At 45.0% G+C, this 22527-nt stretch overlaps 1 protein-coding gene and 1 long non-coding RNA gene across 3 annotated transcripts in view; both read left to right on the forward strand.

Annotated features, from left to right (window-relative positions):
- The window catches only part of GYG1 (glycogenin 1), a 33886-nt gene extending 13373 nt beyond the window's left edge, over positions 1–20513 (forward strand). The window contains exons 5-8 of one of the 2 annotated variants that reach the window (XM_081302585.1): positions 4051–4177; positions 16876–17095; positions 19351–19401; positions 19657–20513. In XM_081302585.1, the coding sequence (XP_081158711.1) occupies positions 4051–4177; positions 16876–17095; positions 19351–19401; positions 19657–19830 (572 nt within the window). In that variant the 3' untranslated portion in view covers positions 19831–20513. The remainder of the gene's footprint in view (positions 1–4050; positions 4178–16875; positions 17096–19350; positions 19402–19656) is intronic. The other variant, XM_081302586.1, reaches the window with a different exon arrangement.
- On the forward strand, positions 4184–11400 carry LOC308653844. Its single transcript, XR_014023123.1, has 2 exons — positions 4184–8068; positions 11039–11400. It is a non-coding gene; the product is annotated as an uncharacterized lncRNA (long non-coding RNA).
- Positions 20514–22527: the final 2014 nt, after the last annotated feature.

A 22527-nucleotide genomic window follows, 5' to 3' on the forward strand; every position in this document is an offset into this window, starting at 1 on the left:
AATCACAAACTGCTAGGTGGCATCTAATTCTACTTTTATGAGTGGCCACGGTTGTTTCCTGGGAGGTGAGCTTCTCCGTGTTTCAGATTTGCCAGCTACACAGGCACCACTGGTTTCCCCGTCTGCTTTGCTGCCTTTCTCTTCTTGCTTGTTTCTGGTTCCACAGTTCAGCTCAGCCTTCCTGTGGCACAGTCTGTGGGCTAGTGATGCTTCCAGGGTACCTGAGGGTACGGGGAAAAGGCCTTTGTGGCCAGGGGCCATGAGGGATCAGCACTTTGGATCTCAAAGTTAAACTGTTACCCTCTACCCAGTTTCCCCCAGTGTCAATATCTTGCAAAACTATGATTTAATACCACAATTAGATTTCTTCTCTGCATTACAGGAAGCCCATAGTCCTTTTAAGTGGAATTGTTTCATTTAAAAAGGCTTTATAATGTGCTATTTAAAAAGAGCAAGCTATAGAAAAATGTACAGTATGATGTGCAATTTTACAGAGTTCAAGAGAAACTGCATGTGTTGTCTGGAGATATACACCATATGTAGTAAAATAAAGGAAAGCAAAGCAATTACAGAAGTCGTGTCTGTCATCTCTAGGGAGGAGGGGCCGTGAGATGGAACAGGGATTGTTCACAGGGAACAGATTTGGTGGTGCTCAACTTCTTAAGTTGGTGGATATATAGAATTTTAGTATTCATCTGCTTTATAACCTACACGTATATTTCTCTTCTAATAGTATCATCCTTTGTCATAAATATAATAAGAATGCTTAGAAAGCAATGTCTTAGCATAGTTCTCATTTTTGGCCCCTTTGTATTAATATTTTAAGATTACAAAAATAATAAAAGGAACTGCAGAGGGAGGGAACTTTTACAACCCCACACCCATGACACAGCTACTGTTTCATTTTATGTTCCCTGTACAAATAGCTATGGCTGTTTATGTTCTTAGTTATAATGGCAGTGCACGTAGCTGTTCATCTTACACAGTGGACTGATGGTCTTTCTATATGGTGGTTTTCATGGCTTAGTGATATTCCCATGAGTAGAATTCCCTTGGTGAATAAACTGTTTCAACTTCTCCACTGTTCCAGAGTATCCTCAGGGTTCTTACATTTATTCCACAACTAATTCCCTACACTGAAGGCATTCTGCTAATTATAATTATAATGATAAGCCCAAAGAGCTTTAATCTCCATATGCTTGTGGAATTTAGAATCTAATGAAGAACAGTTCCTGATATTTTTTTTTTTTTTTTGCATTTTTGGCCAAATCTGTCCTTAGACTTTAACTTTTTATTTTAGTGAATTTTGGATTCACATGTTATTGCGAGAAATGAAACAGAGACATTCCATTATGCTCTCCACCCAGTTTCCCCCAGTGTCAATATTTTGCAAAACTATGATATAATACCACAAATAGGACATGGACGTTGAAACAGTCCACCAGTCTGATGGCACCAGTTTCACATTTGTTCATTTGTATGTTTGTGCGTCTGTACGAGTCTTCTGTGCCATTTTATTACATGGTAGGCTGCTGCAGCCACCACTACCATCAAGACTCAGAACAGTTCTATCGCCAGGATACTGCATAATACCCATTTACAGCCATAGCTATTTCTACTCTTCTCCCTGGCAATCATGACTCTGTTGTCTGTATCTGTGAATCACACACTGTACAACCTTGTAGTACTGGAGTTTTTCACTAAGTGCAATTCCCTTGAGATCTGTCCCGACTCTGTGCATCAGTAGCTTGCTCCTTTCATGACTGAATAGTATTTCACTGTATGCATGTTTTCATATGCCTGTTGAAAGACATTTGGGCTGTTTCCAGTTTTGTTCTGCCATGAATAAAGCTGTTGTAGACACCTCCTTAGTCTTTATTATGATGATTATGTGGAAGAGGATATTAGTAAGACTTTTGGCCTCTGTACCCCAGCCACTAGTGTCTATTCCCATATTTGGAGGATCTTTATTGAACCCAAAATCAGCCTCTGGTGAAGAGCGTAGTGTTTTGACTTTAAAATTTTGTACCTTAAAATACATTAATTTTGTCAGATGCAGTGGTACACGCCTGTAATCCCAGCAGCTCAGGAGGCTGAGACAGGAGGATCTCATGTTCAAAGGTAGCCTCAGCAACAGCAAGGCACTAAGCAATTTGGTGATACCCTGTCTCTAAATTTAAAAAAAATACAAAATAGGGCTGAGTAATCAAGTGCCCCTGAGTTCAATCCCCAGTAACTGCCCCCAACAAAATACATCAGTCTGTGTGGCTAAACTCATCTTTTGTTCTTATATTTATTTAGTTATTGTCTTAGTCTGTTTAGACTGCTATAAGAAAATACTGTTGACTTGGGGAAGGGGAACTTGTAAACAATAAGAAATCATCTCTGCAGTTGTGGAGGCTGGAAGTCCAAGGTTGAGGTATCTGAAGATTTGGTGTCTGGAAACGGCTCACTTCCTGGTCCATAGATAGCTGTCTTTTGGCTATAACCTGACATGGCAGAAGGGGTGAGGGACCTCTCCTTTAAGAATCCCGTGTCATTCACTTTGGGGATATTATCTCAACAGACTCACTTCGGGGGACATGAAGTGCATCTTCGTAGCAGTGAAGCGTATCCTCTTCCCATCTTCATTGTTCTTTAGAACTTATGAGGGTGAACCCTGGTTTTCTCTTGGATTGCTTGTCCCTGAGGAATGGGGACCTCTAGACAGAGAGGTTTCTCCATAGACACTCGCTCAGTGAGGGCAGTGATCCTTGGAGGGTTGGGAGACTCAGAGGGCGGATAAGGCACATCTGCATTTTAAGCCTAAAGCTCTGATCTTACTTCTGACCTCTGAAAAATAAACCTCCAGAGTTTTGAAGCCTCCTTCAAAACCAGAAGCAGTGGAACAGTATTGCAGGGTGTTGGGCTTGCTGTATGTCGATGGAGCCCTGGAGCTGGGTGCACAGCAGAGCAGGAGGGAGGGAGCACAGGCACCACTGTTCTGCTGCAGGGAGACTCTGGTTCCAGTGTGTCTTCTGGAATCTCATGAGTCTATAGAGTAGAAAGCGCGTGGGCCACATGGGGGGGGGGAGGGGTGCCAAAAGGTGGTTTGGTGACCTGTTTGGTTACTAAGTGTTTATGGCGCAGGTCAGATGCCCAGTTCTGAGAGTTTTATTGTTTTCCTTTTGAGTGGTTGGGTGCGGTCCTCGCTTTCCGTGAAGGTGGGAAGTCCAGGAATCCCAGAGGCTGGGGAGTCGCTCTGCTGCACAAGTGAAGCTGGCCTTGGCCACATGACGACTGGCCAGCATGTGCCCAGAGACTTGGTCGGTGCAGGGATGATGTGACCTTGGTGCCTTGTCAGTGAGCTGGCGGGGAAAGGGGGGTCGTCCCTCGAAGATGATGGCAGTACCCTAGGTGGCTCTCGTTTGCTTTTTACTTCTTTTTCTGTCCCACTGCTCTTGAGAAAGTCTAAAATCTTCACCTGGGAATAGTAAGGTCTGAAGTCCGACTCTGATGTGCTTGTCTCAGATTCCTCCATGCTGTGAACACATTCCTCACTCTGCGGTCCACCTTCCCCCACTTCCCACAGTGCCCCCAGGCCAGTGGCGTGCACTGATTATCGTGCCTGTAACACCAACACCTGCAGCAGTCACATGGACTGCAGCCCTCAGCTCTTGGAAGCCTTCCCGAGCTTCCACCCCCCCCCTCACATGGTGCTGTGGCATACATGCATTCCTTCATGCCGTCCTCACCTGTGATGGTGGCCCTGACTCTCAACTAGCTGCCATCAGCATCCACCACCCCAGACTGTCCTGAGGACGATGACCCTTTTTCTGTTCACTGTTGACTCTGTAGTGCCTGGTACAGCACTTGGCACGCAGTAGCTGCTACTCATTAAGTATTTCCCGAATTAAAGAATCAAATCAAGAAAATATTGTGACATGGAGTTTATTATTGTAAAATGGACTTAGTGCATGTTTTTAAGGGCCAGTTATATATGGCTATAAAATTATTGAAGTGTCTTAGAAGCCTGAGAACCATAATTCTTTCCTTTTTGTTTTCTTTCAGGCGGGGACCAGGGCTTACTGAACACATTTTTTAGCAGCTGGGCAACAACAGATATCAGAAAACATCTGCCATTTATCTATAACCTAAGTAGCACTTCTGTATACTCCTACCTCCCAGCATTTAAAGCGTAAGTGTGGGTTGCTTCACTGCTGTGGGACAGGGAGGGTGGGGGACTGGGGTGAATATTCTTTGGGCGCTTCATTATCTTTTTGAGGGAAATCCCTGTTGGGGACCTGTGGGGATTTTTTCTCTTGTGATTGGAGTAAACTGGGGTTCCTGAGCTGCCTGGGGGACAGGGTTCCTATGGACACTGGGTGCCCAACCTCAGGTGAATCCTCATGCTGCTCTAGAATGCAGAATGTGAGACCCACAGCCCAGGCACAAGCCTCCTGCCTGTAGGCACTGCCAAGCGTGGGTCTCCTTCTCCCTGAAAGTGTGAATTGTGCCTCCAGATGGGTGTGGGGAGCCTGGAAACAGGAGCTTCATGAGCCGTAGTTTGGAGTGAGGGTTTGGAGCCTGGTACAGCCACTTGGTAGATGGTGAACAGGGCTGGATGGGCAGCAGCCTCTGCCTCAGGGTCTTCCTGAGAGGTAAGCATGCCACTCAGCCAGGGGAGCACCTGGCCTGCCCCTGGAGCTCAGGAAGTGGGAGCTTCTTGTCATGTTGGTTGAGAGCCAGCACAGAGTTCAGACCCATCCCTGAAGCCAGGGCCGGGGCTGTGTCCTGCTCTGCCATTTACCCGCCATGTGACTTACCCACCACGTCTCAGTCCCCCACATGCTAAACTAGGAGAAAAATAGTGTCTGCCTCATTGGCTGTCAAGAGGAACAGTGTGTGGGGCTAGGGTTATGGCTCAGCTGTAGAGCGTTTGCCCCTTGGTTCGATCCTCAGCACCACATAAAAATAAATAAAATTATTGTGTACAACTACAAAAAAATAAATATTAAAAAATGTGGTGCTCATTGGACATCTGCTGTTTTGGTAACATCCTCATGTGGCACGGTCCCTGGTTCAGTCCTGATACCACCTCACTCTCTCCCAGGAGGGCCCCGCCCTGCCCTCTAGCCTCTGACTCATTGGTGTAGAACTTGAAGATTCAGATTTCTTGAACAGGGGCCTAGCTGTCAGGCTGATCCTGAGCACTGAAGCCCTCAGTTGGAGTTGGGCTGGTCTCTGCCATCCCTGTGGCGCAGGGACATTCCTTTAGTGAGCCGGAAAACAAAGGGCCTTTCACTCTCCAGGTTGCAGACCCAGAGCCTTCCGTCCTCCTTGTGCTGCAGTAATGAGAGAGTCTGGCTATTTGTGGGAGGAGTGTTTCCTTTTCTGTTCTTTTTCAGGGCACACTCTGTCAGCGTCCCCCAGATAAGGGTGACAAGGATCATACCACCTTGTGTTCTGTCCTCCCTGCTCCTTGGCATCTGCTTCTGACTTATTATAGCCTCCCAGTTCCCCTCCCATCTGCAGGGATGCAGGCAAGCTCCAGAACCTACCATTTGTACCCGAGTACAGCAGACCGAACAGGGCTTCCTGATATTTCCACTTCTGAGTCCTTGGTCTCGGAAAAAACAAATCTGCCTTGCCTGGGATGGTGGACCTGAATTATTTTAATCCTTATTGCCTCATACCTAATGCTTCCATTTTGAATAACGTTTCTATACAAACCATGTCAGCTTAGCCCTCCAGAGTCGAATTTGTCAATAGCAGGGCATCTGCTTATAGCTTAATTGACTAAATTTATCTTAGCAAACAAAGAGGTGAGAGTGTGAAGGAGAGTGTTTGATAGTGGGACCATTGCCCGGTGAGCAGGTGTCTTGGGATGAGACATTGGGGAGGCAAGTCTGACATCTCCCAGTTGGCCTCGTTCCCAGTCAGAGAGAGCCGAGTGTTTAATGGGTAACTGTTTCCCTGTGGTTTAGTTTGACTAAACCATTAACATGGGAGAATCAGAGCAGGTGGAAAGGAGTTTACTTTGGGGCAGGGAGATTGATGTCTGCTATGATGTTGACTCCCTTCTCTTAGGAACCCAGTTGTTTTATATCCTGTAAATTAATTTTCCAGGAAAAGTTTCAGGTCTAAATTACCAAAATGGCTGGATGGTTTCTTGTTTCTGGCTCAATGAATGAGCGCTAATTTTGGAAATCTTGGTTTATTGCCATTAGCACGGAGTGTGACGCTGTGGAAATGGGGAGCGTCACTGTGCATTGGCCAGACATCAGCTGGCGGACAGGAGCAGTGCGGCTTTCTGCGCAGGGCCCTGGGGACATTCACTCTACACACCTGTGACAAGACTGCTCCAAGTGATGCCTCCCCTGGCCCACTGCCACCTGTCAAGGAGTATTGAATGCAGACCAGAGAACTCCTTTTCCCTTCTTCTCTCTGCCACAACACATTTTTGCTTTTCTTGCAGAGAACTATCTTCAGGGGCTTTTTCCTTGTATTTCCTTACCCTTGGGAAAGGAATGAAGAGATGTAGGAAGTAGCTTTTATGTTTTAGGTTCAGTCATCTAAGTCCTTTTGCTGAAGTAGCCCATGCTGAGTGGCAGCTTCCGTAGCTGGTCCTCAAAGAACCTGTGGCTGCAAGGCCCCACTACTGGGTCCAGAATGACCGCCACAGCAGACTCCAGGACGAGGTCACTCTGTCATAAGCGGACTTCCCTAGGTTGCCACGGTGGTGCAGGTGGAATGGAGACCAGGGAGTGGTTTGGAGTAACTTGGGCTTGGTGGCAGAATAGCTGGAGAATCTGTTTCAGGTCTCCAAATGGCCTATGCACCATTAGGTCACCAAGGCATATCTAGACATTCCAGAATGTCGGGTCTTAGCTATCTTAGAACAGTGCAGCCCTTGAACAGTGTGCTATTATGTGAAGTTTCAGCTAAAGAACAGCCTGATTGAATCAAACTGGGACATGAATTTGAGCCTTGAAGTGGTTCATATCTAATGTCTTTCTCTACATATCATATGCACAGAAGAAAGCACAAAGGAAACAGACTTGATAGTTTTACACTTTGAATATAGCTTCTGAAAAAACAAATTTAGCAAGTAATTTTTCTGTGTAATAGAAGATCCTCTTTAACATAGACTAATTTGAGAGCTAAAATGTTTGGTTTAGTCATTATTAAGTTAATTTGTAGTATATGCATTGGAAAACAAGTTATAAATATGTTTCTTAATGAAATACTATTATTAAAAGTGCCATGGATGGTGTTTGACTTTTAATGAATATTAGTGTTTTTTTTTTGTTTTGTTTTGTTACATTTCTCCAACTGGAGGGTCTGCTTTATTGACCTACCATAGAATTTAGTTTTTGAATAGTGCTTAAAAAAATCTCATTTGTCTTTTTAAAATCAGTTATTTGATGCCGTTTAGCTTTCTGTTATATCCTCTAACAGATTTTTAGGTTATATCATGCTCCATAAAATATGCCTCAAGCAAAAATGCAGAATTTTCTGGTGTTGCTTCAAACCAGTACAGAAACAAATGGTCAAATGGATTGACTAACAGCCAGATTTACAAAATACATTTCATGTGGACACTTTACCCTATGGCTTGAGTTTAAATATGACCCCAAACCTGGTCTACTGAAAAATCTTTAAATTCTTACAATTATTTTTTTTAACTTTTTTGAAGCTATTCACATACATTTCTTTTTCAAGAATGAGTCTTATTAGCAAAGACCTCATCACACTTATTTTAAATCAGTACTTCCCTGACAGAAATCAAACCTCGAGAGTCCTCAGGTTTTACTGCTGCTGGGAGCCCCCCCACCAGGCGAGGGTTCCTCCTGTCCCCTGGCCCTGGACTCCTGCTCTCCCCAGGACCATTTTCTGTGAACCTGTAACCTTTGTACGTTCATTGCTTTCTATAATCCTACCTCCTGGCCCCCAGGCCTGAGGCTCCTATAGTGTGGGCCACTCTTCTTTTCCAGCCCTTTGTTGACCTGCTGGCCATTTGTCCATTGGGCAGACCTGGAGCTTGGCTCACCGAAGGCCCCGAGATGAACAAGACGCACCTGCTCAGGTGAGCAGCGTTCCCTGCCCCACAGGGCTCAGCCCGCCTTGGGTTGATTCTGGAGGAGGGGGCCAGCCGCTGTGTGGGTGCCCGTTCCTCTTGTCTGGGTGTTAGAGGTGCCTGTGTGCCCACTTCTGAATGGGCCCTCTGGTCGCTGTTTCGTTTTTCAGAAGATCTGTCCTCTGCTACCTATTCTGCTGACCTAAATTTCATCAACAGCCATTACTTTTTTTTTTTTTTTTCTCCTTTTTATCTGTCCTGTGGATTGAATCCCAGGGCCTTGAGCCTTCTAGGCCATCTTCACTCAATCCCCGAGTACACCCCAAGCCCCACCCCAGCCTTTAGAGGCTGCTCTGACATGAGGTAAAAAAGAGCTCCAGGAGCCCAAGCTCCTGGGCAGAAGAAGTGCAGTTAGCTAGCAGTACCACTTCAGTGACTGGCAGGAGGGAGCAGGAGGCAGGCCGTCCTCAGAGGCTGAAGGCCTGTGGGCTACATGCTGTATTTATGCCACAGACATGTTTCTACTATGCAGAATTTTCTTTCTTTTTTATTTTTAATTCAATTATCAATGCTTAATATTTCACGAAACCTAGGTTTCTAACTTCTTTTGAAAAAAATCAAGCATGCGGTGGGCTGTATTACATGTGGCTGTGTGTGGGGGGGGTGTGTCTGTGCCCGAGCAACGGAAAGGAGTTTCGTCTCCTGAAATGGGAAGGAGGTGAGGGAGGCAGGGGGCAGGGATTAGGGAGAGATGTGCAGAGTGTAGGGGCTTTGGGTGCAGGAAGCTGGGTGCTGTGGAGGGTGGAACAGGTGAGTAGATAAAAGCCAGCTGGGAGAGAGGAAGTGGAGAGTCGCCAGCGTATAGATGATAGTGCAACCAAGGCAATAATCACCCATGGAGAAGAGTCCTAAGATGGAGCCCCAAGGCAGGACAGTAGGGAGAGAAGGGACAAGGTGAAGGGAGACCCTGTGAAGTGTGGGGGCACAGAAGCCACACAAAGAAAATGTTTTAAGAAGAAGGCACCCCTTCTCAGATAAGGGGACAATAGAGAAATGGCACTGGACATGGAATGTGGAGATCACTGGTGACTTTGGCGATCTTCTGGTGCAGTGGCAGAGGAGGACGCCTGATTCAGCCCACCCAAGGGGATGGAGACAGTGAATGCCAACAGCTCTTCTGAGGCACCTGCATAAGTGGGGATCAGGAGAAGGGGATGGCCAGCCACTGGGTGGGAACACGGGGTCCAGAGGGTGGTAGTGGTCATTTTGCAGACAGCAACATTGCTGCCTGTTTTTATGTGGTTGGGATCGCGCATGCAGCAGGGGACACTAGAGTGATGTTCTTGAGAAGGTAAGGGGAGGTCAGGAGACAGGACGTTTGACCTTGGAAACAGGAAGGAAGGAAAGCAGAGTGTGGTGTGTGCAGATGCTGCTAGGTGGTGCAAGTTTTGGTTGAGTGAATGAAAGAGCAGTCAGCCAGCAGTGGAAGGACATGCCCACCCAGGAGTCCCCCAGGTCCTGGCTGTGTGCATCTTTCCCTTGCCTAGTTGGTAAAGGGAGCCCAACCTGGTAGTCAGTGTTGTGGCCCAGATCCTGGTCTAAGGTTATTGAAGTCCAAGTTTGAGTGCTGACATTGTTCTGATTTTTGGGGCCCCATATAGAGGATTGGCTTGCAGGGCAAGGACAGGTTGGATGTGTCCCTGATAGCCACTGTTGTTTACAGCTGGGAGGCAGCTGTATTCTGGGGTGGCCCCTGGGCTCTCTGCAGCCCCACCTCGCCCACCACCCTCCCCAGCATGATCCACCCTTACACATGTGAGTTTGTGGCTCCTGGTGTAACCTTGGGGTAAAAAGGAATGCTTTGGTGAGAGGGCAGAGGTAGCTAGTGGGCTGGGGGGGTGGGGGAGGGCTTGTGTATGGCTGTCCCCCAGTGTGTGGGTGAGTCTGAGAAGGTGCACAAGAAAGAGGACATGAGTCATCACCGTGGGTGAGAGGATACTTGGCAGGGTCACCACGTTTTCCAGAGACATGTTGCACAGACCGTGCTCCTTCCCTGTCTTGTCTCTAATTCATCATCGCATACAAAAAGGCTTAGGGAAAACTGGAGTTGCTGCTGCGTGGGGTCTCTTGTGGATTGGTTCCTGTTTCCTTCTCAACGGTGCTGTAGCCTCTGCCACATGTCACCAGCTCCATTTCTCCGTGACTAAAGTAGTCATGAAAATTCTATCTGGTCTTTTGGTAACACCAGGTCACAGGGATTACTTTAACGGCTAACATAAGCAGTATTATTGCTGGCTTGGGTTCAAACTCGGTCTTGTGATCTGGATGACTCTGGAGAGATTCTATCAAGTTAAAATTAGAATACTTATTTTAAGAGATGGACACAAGCTGAGACGAATCCCCCTCGCTGGGTCAGAATGAATGGCCCTCAGTAGCTTAGAGACCATTGTGATGTGTACCCAACTTTTTTTTTTCATTTGGCTGGCTGATAATGTGATGGATAAATCAGGGAGTGAGTCAGTGAGTCTTCTGGTTACCCTTGTTCCGGGTGGAGGTCAGTTAAGCTTCGTCTTCTGACATCAACATTTCCCTTTCCTACTCATCTGCTGTTGTGCTTTTAGCTGAGCCCTTTAAATTCTGATAACCTGACTATGTTGCCTTTGGTGGGGAAGATGCAACTCTAGAAAAACATCTCAGGTTACTCTTTTGTGAGATGTACCCCAAAATTTGCATCTGTGCTAATTAATATATATTAATTATAAATTAATTAAAAATTAATATATAATATATAGATATATATTTTTATGGAGCTGGTTCAAATATGAGTATTAGTAGTGCTGGGCAGTTGCTCTTCCAAGGAGCTGCACATCCCTAGTCCCTACAATTTTTTTTCTTTTTTTTTTTTAGAGAGAGAGAGGATTTTTTAATATTTATTTATTTATTTATTTATTTATTTATTTATTTATTTATTTATTTTAGTTTTCGGCGGACACATCTTTGTATGTGGTGCTGAGGATCGAACCTGGGCTGCACGCATGCCAGGCGAGCGCGCTACCGCTTGAGCCACATCCCCAGCCCTCTATATTTTTTTTAATTATTATTTTAAGCAAGAAATAATTTCCCCTTTACCCTATGACCTTGCTCCCACAGATATCATTTTGGTTTGATTATTTCAGATTTTCATCAGTGACCCAGGGGTGAACTGATGGAGGTGACAGAAAATGATGAAAACATTCCTCAGGGAACATAATTCAGACTGAAAAAGAGTGACTCAAGACTCACATCTAGATTAATTGAAACTCTAGATTAAAAAAAAAATAAAGTCCAGCATTTGAGACTTTGATTCGTTTGTTTTGTGTATGGTGTGTGGTCCTGAGAGCCTATCGCACAAGCCCTCGGGGCTCCTCTGCTGTGTGATTGATGCTGCGTTGCCTTGGGTTAGAGCCTGGTTGCAGCCATCCCTCCAAAACCCTCATGCAAGGGGGTGGGAGTGGGCCCAGACATTGCCCAGCCCAAGCCCAGGACACTCTGTTGGTTTCCATGGATGCGCTGGAGGACCTCCTTGCTTCAAAATGCCCAACCTGCCTTGGCCTCCCCCCATCATCCTGTGTGAGCCTCAAACTGTTCCCCACTGAGCAGCCACCTGAGTCCACTCTCCCTTGGCTTTCCTGCCACCTCAAGGGCCCCTGGCTGGCCCAGATCATACACGAGCACCATGGCTCCCCAAGACCAGTGCTTCTCCCAGAGCCCTCGCCTCCTCCTAGGGCTCCTGCTGCTGTCCCTTCCCACAGATGTTAGGTGAGTGGCAGCTGCAGTGATCTAAATACCTAAAGCATCCAAAACCATTCCCGTTCCTTCCTGGACAGAAATAGGGCTGACCACAGCTTGTCCGGTGTCATCCGAAACCTCTGCATGATTTCTCTTTCCCTCTGCATCCTCCCGCTCCTGCTCTCTGTGCCTCCCACCCCTGCATCCCTGTGAGCTGCTTCTCTTGTATGCTACTCGCATCCTCCAGTTGATATTTGTTTTGATTTGTTGCAGAACAGGGTCACTGCTGGGGGCATCTTCACACTCTAGAGTCCTACTCCCCTCTCTGTCCCTTTATTCTCGACTCCACCTTTATTGCACCCAAGGAATGTCTTGCCTTAGGGCAGAATGGGCAGTTCATCCACACTTGGAACCCCCAAGATCTGTTTCTACCTCCAACAGGCTCATCAAGGAATTCCTTAACATGAAGGCTGCTCTGTCGGTGACAGGTCTTCCAGCAGATGCAGTTATTCTTGTTAGGGTAGAAGAGGTAAAGAATACATCTTGAGGAACAAGGGTCCTTCTCCTGGCCATAGAAGGAAACAGGGACTTAGCATTAAAGAGACCCTGGAAAGCCTGGATTCATGAAGGTGGAGCCCAAGTTCCAAGCCCCAGAGAGATGTAGGATGTGGTCTGTCCCCAAAAGGCATTCCTGTTGGCATTCAAGAGGAAGGCCTTGGGCCACACGGGGAGGTACCTAACCAGCTTGAATCCAGGGAGGTTGCAGAGGCTCCTAAGCCAGTCACCCGGAGGTGCTGAGCCACAGGATGGAGTGGGGCACAGACAGAGCAGAGGCTGAGGGTGGGCTCCTCCCCACCGCAGAGGACCTGGCCTTCTCAGTGGGCAGGTGCGGTGGACCTTCACGCTCTTTTTCTGCGTGAGCTCTGAACCACCACTTTATGGACTGCAGTGCTGGGGAGCAGCTCGGGAGGACACAGACACTGCCCAGCAGAGGCCCCTTAGGAGTCGCCCTCCCTTTTCCCCCTAGACTGTGCAGATCGAGTCCCAAGAACAGGCCTTCTCCAGACTGTCGGTGGTCAGTTGTGTGCTTTGAAACTCTTTCTTGTTGGTGACTTTTGTTGCTGGGCCCTCACCTGTGCTTGCAGCATCCCTTTTCCACCTTAAAACTCACCGACTGTGAGTGGGGAGTGACTACAATAGACTAACAGACGTCACTGTCAGACAGTACCCTTACAATCCTGGGAGGGTCTCACAGCAGCCCAGAGCCTCGGTGGAATCCAAGCCCTGTCACTCACCAGCCATGAGCTCCTAGACCGTTATTCAACCTCGTGCCTTGGTTTCCTCACATAGTTGTTTTGGGCATTAAATGAGGTAACCCATGCACTTGCTAACCAGGGCCTGCCACTTGTGAGTGTTCACATATGTGAGCTGTTGCTCTCACTACTGCTGGACATTTGTGAACTGTCGAAGAGCCCTTAGAGAGGAAGAGTCCACATGATGTTCAAGTTTTCCTTTATTTTAGCTAGCACTGCTCCCATGGTACAAAGTGCAGTGTCAACATCAGGACAGGTTGAGGCTGAGAGGTTGCTTAACAGGAGGAGCAAGTAAGTACATGGTCCTGGGCAGGGAAATTGAGTCAGGAGAGGAGAGCAAAGGAAGGGCCAGAGACCTGTCTGTCCCTGTGCACTGTTCAAGTGGAAGGGTTTGTGCTGCTAAGATGGGGCAGTGCCTGTCCACTCCCAACCTCCAGCACACAAGGTGCAGACCTCTGAGTGGGTTCCCTCCCTTCACTGAACATGTGTTGAAGGGGTTATCTGAATCCTGCCCATCTTTCCCTGGCATCGTCTGGTCCCTTCTTCCTGCATAAAGAGTCCTCTGAAAATCCCACTTGCAGTCCTTGCCTGGGAATTCCCACTCCCAGGTGTCAACAGGGCCCTGGGAGTCCTGGCCAGCTTCCTCACTTGTGCTGCTGTTACTTATTTTTCCCTGTGTGGACAAAAGCATCCTGGACACATGTGGAGCATAGCGACTTAGTGTGACAGTCACCTGTTTAGCTGACAGTTCTTCTGTGCTCAAAAGTGGGTGTGATGATTCCTGTCCCTTTAAGGATACAACTCAGCATGTAGGAGGTTGGGGTCTCTATCAAGTGTTCCTTTCACTTTCAGAAGAAACAACATAAAATGATCACCGTAAAGAAGGAGGATCTTTTTACAAGATCTTTACAAGTAGACTTTCTTTTTCTCACGGATCTCTGGAGTGGCCGCATGGTAGCGCTCAGACCTTAGAAGCAAAATCACTAGATTCCACCTCTGTCACTTAATAGCTGAATGGCCCAGATCGACTTAGTCTCTCTAAGCCTCAATTACCACGTTAATAAGGTCTACCTTGTAGGGATATTATCATTCCTAATGGTGTCATTAAAGAAGTTGGGGCCCAAACATAGCAAACTCTTTGATGGTAGCCATTTAGCAGGTCCCCAGTATTTGAGGGGGAAAAAAAAGCTTTAAGAGTGAGGACCATCCCCTGAGCAGAGTCTGCTCTGGCTTGATCTCATGGTCAGACCCATTGGCCCCTCTGGGTGGATCTGCCTGGACTCTTAACTTGGATGCCCACTGCCCGGGCATCTGCCCTGCATTGCCTTTCTTTCCTACCTGGAGCTTCCTCTTGGCCTCTGATTGGAGGGTCTGTGATCATGCTTACAGCAGTGTTGTACCTGATACTGGCCACCTTCGTGCCTTGAATTCCCTTACTGTCATCAGCCGTCCCTGGCCTTGGAACTGAGTCACCCCTGCTGTCAGCACCCCTGCAGGCTGGCTGGGTGCCCTCCCACCTCTGAGTTCTCAGCACTCGCTGCTCCTGCTTCCCCTTTGGCACATAGTCATCTTTTTAAAATTTTTAATCAGTTTTATCTTTTTTTCTAATTTTTAGACAATTGTGCATGGTAGTGGGATTCACCGTGACTTTCATATATGACATAACAGAGCTTGGCCAGTTTCTTCCCCCAGTGCTTCCCCTTTACTTCCTCTTCCCTTCTCCCCACACCTGACCTCCCTCCTCTCCTGTTCTTTCTATTTCTCTGAGATCCCTTTCTTCTCTCTAGCTTCCTTGTATGGCCCTTGACTTCTGAGTCTGGCCTATTTTGCTTAACCTGATGATCTCCAGTTTCATCCATTTTTCTGCAAATGACACAATTTCATTCTTTAAGGATGAATAAAATTCCACTGTGTGTATATATGCCACATTTTACTCACCCACACATCTTTTGATGGGCCCCCAGGCTGGGGCCGTAACTTGGCTTCTGTGAATTGTGCTGCTGTAAACATGAGTATGCATGTATCACTGTAGTATGCTGACTTTAGTTCTTATTGTTGTTTTGTTTTTATATGCATCGATTTCCTCCTAGCTAATACCAGACAGCTCTTAATTGCTACTCTTTTCAGGATATAATTTATTGTGAAAATATGGTATGTATACAAAAGAATGTACATCAAAAAAAAGGTGCAGTGTTTTAAAATACCCACCACCCAAGTTAAGAAATGGAATAACACAATAGGGTGATCATAGGTAACAATAATATAGTATGTGTTTCAGAAAGCTGGAAGGAGTTTCAAATTTTGTACCATAAAGAACTGATAAATGTTTGGGGAGATATACAACTTGATATAACTATTACATGGTGTATAAATGTATCAGAAAATCAATTACCTCGTTAATATGTATATTTTTAATGTTTTATGTATCAGTTAAAATAATTTTTAATTTTAAAAAAGAAACAGAGGGCTGGAGATGTGACTCAAACGGTAGCACGCTCACCTGGCATGCGCGGGGCACTGGGTTCGATCCCCAGCACCACATAAAAATAAAATAAAGATGTTGTGTCCACCGAAAACTAAAAAATAAATATTAAAAAATTCTCTCTCTCTCTAAAAAAAAAAGAAAGAAAGAAAGAAAGAAAGAAAGAAAGAAAGAAAGAAAGAAAAAGAAAAAAGAAACAGAATACAACCAAGACCTTGCAAATCCCTTTTCAGTCCTTCCCAATTATAGCTTCCCTTCCCCTCCACAGGTAACCAATATCATCGAATATATATGGATTAATAGGTGACTCTATGACCAGTGTGATTCTGCAATCTGTACAATCAGAAAGATGAGAAATTATGCCCCAATTGATTCAAATGTATGAATTGCCAAGATCATTGTAATGTCATGTGTAGCTAATAAAAAAAATTCACACACTATATATATATATATATATATATATATATATATATATATATATGGATTAATGTTTTCTAATCTTTAAACAGTACATTTTTTATTTTGCCTTTATGTAACTGGAAGCAATAACTGGAAGCAAATGTATTTAATTGTTTGACTTGATTTTTTTCAACACGTTCTTAAAACCGGCCTGTTTGCTGCAGGCTGCACGGAGCATTCCACAGGGAGAAGCTGTCATTTCCCAGAGAAGGGGCGCAGACCCCAGCCAAGCTCCCCTAGGCCATGCTGCCTTCTGCTCACGTTCCACTGGCTGGGTCGTGCCAGAGGACCATGTCCATTCAGAGTCAGGTGGCCCTAGCCGTGTAGGCTGGGAAGAAGTTGGTTGGTTGAGCAACAGCCTAATCTGACCCATGGACAAAGCCTTTTCTGGTTTGACTGTTTCAAATGGTGCCGCTGCCGTGGCTGTGGCCCACTTGATTGTGTCTCCTGTTGCACTCGTACTGGCAGCTGAAGGGTGTACACCTTGGAGATTGGCTCCTGGTAGTGGGGCATTCCCAGCTTCACTGGGTGATACCAAACCTGTTCTGCATCACTGTGCCTTCCCTGTGCGCCATGAACCTGTGCTTCCATTGTGGCCTGACCCTCTGCTGCGCTGGCATTTTTGCCTGTTATCTTTAAAACACAATTGAATGCTCTTAACAGCATCTGCCTTGAAATTTTGCAGCGAGGTCAGTTCTTTTCCAGCCACTCCTATAGGATGGAAGGGGCCCTGTCACAGCCGATTGTCTTCTTGTCAGTACTCAGAATCCACTGACCATTGTGTTTACTGGCAGGTTTGGTGCAAGTGCCAAGGTGGTGCATTTCCTGGGACGAGTCAAGCCATGGAATTACACTTACGACGCCCAAACAAAAAGTGTTAAAAGTGAGTCCCACGATCCCACCATGACTCATCCAGAGTTTCTCCTCCTTTGGTGGGACATCTTCACCACCAACGTCTTACCTCTGCTTCAGCAATATGGCCTTGTCAAAGACACCTGCTCATACCTACATGTGGTAGGTTCTCTTTTTTTTCCTTTCATGTACTTTAGTGCTGCACTCATAAAAATGAGGCCTAACAGTAGAGTTTGGGAATATTTAGTTGCATTTTAAACACAGAGATAAGATTTTTTTGGAAAGAAAGCAATGACCATCATCATGCAACATGATGATGGTAGATCGTGGAAAATTTCATTAGAAAGGTTTTTAGTTTTCTTTTTTTTTTAAATAAACACACATACATATGTTGTAATTATAAAATTATTAACCCATTATTCATAAAAAATGTCTGGCATGTGAGGGGCCCCGATTTGATCCCCAGAACTGTGAAAGAAGAGAATGCCTCATCTAGTGGTTTAAAAACTTTAGATATTTAATTATATTTTATATTTGCCATTTGCTCAGATTTCATTGAAAAATCACAATAGTATGAACATACAATAAATACTTTTCTCAGACTATTTTGATTTCCTGTTTGCACTCCTAGTATTAAACCCCTGGAAAAAGAATTCCTTTTTAGGAAGGAGAGAACATGTTCCCATCTACAATACCAGCCTTCTTTGGCATGTTTTCTGACTTTAAAGGTCCTCCTCTGAGGTTTGTCCTTTGGATGAATTGAAGTAAGATGAAAAATTAGGGGACAGGTGCGGTGGTGCATGCCTATAATCCCAGCAGCTTAGGAGGCTGATACAGGGGAATCAAGAGTTCAAAGCCAGCTTCAGCAATGGCAAGGCACTAAGCAACTGAGTGAGACCCTGTCTCTAAATAAAATACAAAATAGGGCCGGGGATGTGGCTCAGTGGTCGAGTGCTCCTGAGTTCAATCCTTGTTACCCTTTACCTCCCCCCCCAAAAAAGATGAGAAATTAAGATGTTACATATAAAGTTATAAAAATTAGAACCAAATGGGTAAATTACAATCAGGTAATCTGTTAATTATCTGACTAAAGGGATTATAATATTGTGAGAGATTCTTTTCTATAGTAGCTTAGCTTTTACTCATGTTGCTATTATTTGTACCAAAATGTAGAAATGAGAAAGGGAGAAATAACTCACATTTTCTCTGAGTATTCTGTATGGATCATAGAATAACACTTGTACTGTAGTTGGAACAGTGCCTGGTTCATAGTAAGTGCTTAGTAAAGTTAGCTGTATTTCTTTAACCCTTAGAACTAGTCTGTCAGTAAGTACTATTATTGCTAAAATTTCCTTCTTAAAGTAACTTAAGGCTTAAAGTAGGTAGTTACCTAACTTGTCTTAATTATCAGACTACAGTAGCAGGACAGGAACTCAAATCCAGATCTGAAAGACAGTTATCCTCACAGAAATTTGAGATGGGCCTTCTTAAGGTGTACCTCTATTGCCCAGAATGAAGTGCAGCATTGTTAGGGAAGAGGATGGGAAAGCATAATTTAAGTGGTCAGGCACTGTAAATTCGATCCAGTACACTTGACTAGACCTCAAGGGCCTTTTTCCTGGGGAAGGTCCTTGGAATTGGGCAGAGTATTCCGGAACAGCCTCTCTTTGTCACTGCTGTTCCAGGTGAGGCAAAGGCAGGATCAAGTGTGATCCCTGTGTTGGCCCAGCTACCCGACGTGTGTATTCCCAAACCCTTTGAAGCTCTAGTGTACTTAAATACATACACCGACCCTTATGCTTCCGTATGTAGAGAGCAACAAAACAGGTGTTCAAAATTTGTTGCACCATTTTCTTTGTTAATAGCTGTGACTATTCTTATTCATTCACCATCTTTTTCTCTCTGCTGAGATTTCCAGTGCCTCCCCACTCGAGTGCTCTTTGCAGGATGGCATTGGCAATCTTGTAGGGCACACCTGAAGACGTTGTCTCCCATATGGAACGTGAATCAGCCAAGCCTCACATAGAGTAGACTGGCCCCATGTGCTGCCTCGACACTGTTCTTTCTGCAACCCAAGGACTGAGAATTATGAACCAAGGGAAGGTGAAGACAGGAATTGAGAGTTGTTCAAAACCAGACAAACTAACAGAAACTACAGGAATAGATGTTACTTGGTAATCCAGATGAAAGCTTGAGCAGGCAGAAAAATATGGTACATAGTCCCAAGCCATTCAGCTGTGCTTACAAGTGACAACTTGTGTACCTGATGTGGTTCTCTGGGCAGGTTCCTCTGAAACATAGCACTAGGTATCATTTTGTTTAAGTTCTCAACCTTTCCGAGCCCACAGATTGAGGACTGATCATGAGACGTGTTCCTTTGTCCACCCCTCTTACGCTTTCTAATGAACTGTTTGCAGCTCTCAGACTTGGTCTATACACTGGCCTTCTCTTGTGGCTTCTGTAGAAAGGTATGCAGAACTTAAACTAATTCCTTTGTTCTCCCAATGTTTTCACTGAGTCAAGAAGTTTTCATTTCGTTAGGAAAAACAACCATACGACCCTTGTATCTTTGTGTCTTTTTTGTTTGTTTCACGTAATGCTTTTCAGTTTTTGCTATAATGCATGATAATTCATCCTGGCTTTTCTCACCTACTTCACTTTATTGCATTCTTGAAAATCATCTGACTTCCGCTCTCAAGGACTCTCTGTGCTCTCTCTTTTAGGAACATGTCTCAGGAGCTGTATCACATATGTCCCTCGGAGAGAGCCCAGCTACACCTCAGCCCTTTGTATCCTCAGAGGAGCGGAAGGAGCGGTGGGAACAGGGCCAGGCTGATTACCTAGGAGCAGATTCCTTTGACAACATCAAGAGGAAGCTGGACACTTACCTCCAGTAGCAGCGTGGCCATCCTCCTGTGGACACAGCCACTTCACATCCACCTGTTTCTGACACTTAGCATCTAGAGTGGGCTGAGAAGTCTGTTACAGTTGTTAAGGCTTTCACTAAAACTCATCAGACAAGGGCTTCTTGCAGGACGACAGGTGAGAACTAGGCAAAAATTGTGAAGTTGTCATTCTGTTATGGACAGTGTTCTGCTTTGTAACCCTAGACTTACTTAGCTAACATTTCAGAAATTCGCAATATGGCAACTGCCAACATACGTGGTAGGGGAGACCCACTATTGACATTGAGATGGCTGTTCATCTCAAGTGTGCAGAACCAGGCTCCACACCCCTCTCCCTCCAGAATGGGATGTGGCATCTGCCCCTTGCTTGCTTGTCACACCCTTCACTAGATGTGCATTTTGCAACTGTCCAGAGGCTGCCAGAGTGATACTTGTGCTTTCAGGTAAAGGCAGCCTTTAATAATACTGCCCTGTGACTCATGAACACATCGACAGGTGGCATCAGCCCGCCTCATCTCCTTGTCCTATTGTCTGAATAGTTCACAGTTTTCCATGCACCGTGAAGGCAGTATGCTGAAGCTTTTGTTCAGTTCTGTATATCTGAAAATCGAAGTGTGTTCTCTGATGGTAACCTGCAGTAGCATCCTGTATGAAAATAAAGACTTACTGCCATATCTTGGTTGTTATTAAGTATTTCCCCTACCTCGCTCTCATAAAAAAAATCAATTTGAGAATTTTATAATTTATAGAATTTGCCAGTCTCAAAAAATAGTGTAAAGCTTGACATGGGTAAATGCATTTAAAAGTATTATCGAAGATATTTAAAGCTAATGTTCTCCAGTGGTGGTGATGGGTCTGACAGATGGAGGAAGGTGAGATCAAATTTATCTCGTTTGTAATCCACAGTGCATCCCCAGGGGGTGTCCAGGGAGAATACTGTAACCTTAAAATCTGTCTGTTCCAAACACACTCAGTAATCGCACAGGCTGTCAGAATCTGTGCTGGACCAGTACCTTCCAGTTTTTTTTTTTTTTTTTTTAACTCAGAATAGAAGAAGTGTTAAATCAGTTATTAAGTTTACAGATGTTTCTGGGATGCAGAGGACATACTCAATGGAGAGGATCCAAAATAGCCTTTAAACATAAAATGAGTAAGCAGCATAATTCAGGAAAGAATATGACAGGAAGAAATTTGAGGTTTAATGAACCAGAAGTTGCAGTGCCTTTTTTGTTGTTGTTACTGAGAATTGAACCCAGGGGTGCTTTACCACTGAGCCACATCCCCAGCCCTTTTTATTTTCAGACAGGTTTTCACTAAGTTGTTGAGAGTCTCGATAAATTGCCCAGGCTAGCCTCCAACTTGTGATCCTCCTCCCTAAGCCTCCCAAATTGCTGGGATTACAGGTGTGCAACACTGTGCCTCAGCTGCAGTGACTTCTGTGACCTAATCTTCACAGTCACCCTTCTTTGTTTATTCTGGCTACTGAGATCATTCCTACTCAGTGTGGATGAGTGAACAACCAGGTTTAGATACCTGGAGACTATGAGCCACCATGGAGGCTGGCTACCTGAAAAGCTTCAGAACCTGAGAATTTATCTAAACTTTACAATACTGAATGACAAGTGACTTCTGAAGAGTCAACAGTTATTTGGACTGGTGGAGAGTGAGTTGCTACCATTTCCAAGTATGTGAAACATTTACCAAAAATTGAAGTGTCTCCATGTGGCGTATGGGTACACAGACCTCTCTGGATGGCGCTGAGGCATAAGCAACTTCTGCCTTTGGGGCTTCTAGGTCCCTGGTTGAGATGAACAGAAACCTAAGTCTTCAGATAAATACCACCTTGTCTTTGTGGCCATGCAATGAGCACTCCAAATAAAGAGTATTAGAAGAGATAAAATTTGGGGCTGGGGTTGTGGCTCAAGTGGTAGCACACTCGCCTAGCACGCGTGAGGCACTGGGTTCAATCCTCAGCACCACATAAAAATAAAGATATTGTGTCCGCCTAAAACTAAATAAATAAATATTTAAAAAAAAATAGATAAAATTCAAAGTTTTTTTAACTGAGAAAAGATGTAAAAACACCAAATGTTTTTGGCAGCCGATGTGGAGGCAGGGATCACACATTATGACTTGAGTGTATTTACTATCTTTTGTTCCTTAATTTTTTACACAGTGTAAGAAATAAAGCTCTAAAGTGAAAGGCCTTACTTAAAATTTTTAATTAGTGAAGGTAATTAACTTTCATAATCAGAAATACTGACACACTGACATAGAAGACAGCATATAATATGCATAAAAGTGCGACAGGTTGTAGCTGGGAAATCACTGAACTAGGTGACGGATTTCTTTTCCTTTCCTGCTCTTTCAAGAACAGGTCTTTAATTAGTATGAACTGACTTCTATACAAAGCTGCACAGTTCATACTTCAAGGACCCCCCCAAACACCAAGGGTTGCTTAGGAAAATGTATAGAAAGGCCACATTCAAATCACAGATGTGCAATTTTACTCATTGTACACAGTGGGGGCACAGCAGGCTTTGGATGGAAAGACCAACTTCCCCATGAAGGTCAGATCCATCCTGTGCCTGACCAAGGTCTGTTCAGCAATGAAGTGAACGTCTACTTAATTATCTTTTGCCTGCATCTGTTATACCCTGGAAAGTCTTAAAGTGTTCAAAACTTGAC

This window comes from Spermophilus citellus, assembly GCF_964194105.1.
Source record: "Spermophilus citellus genome assembly, chromosome: 7".
Taxonomy (NCBI): Eukaryota; Metazoa; Chordata; class Mammalia; order Rodentia; family Sciuridae; genus Spermophilus; species Spermophilus citellus.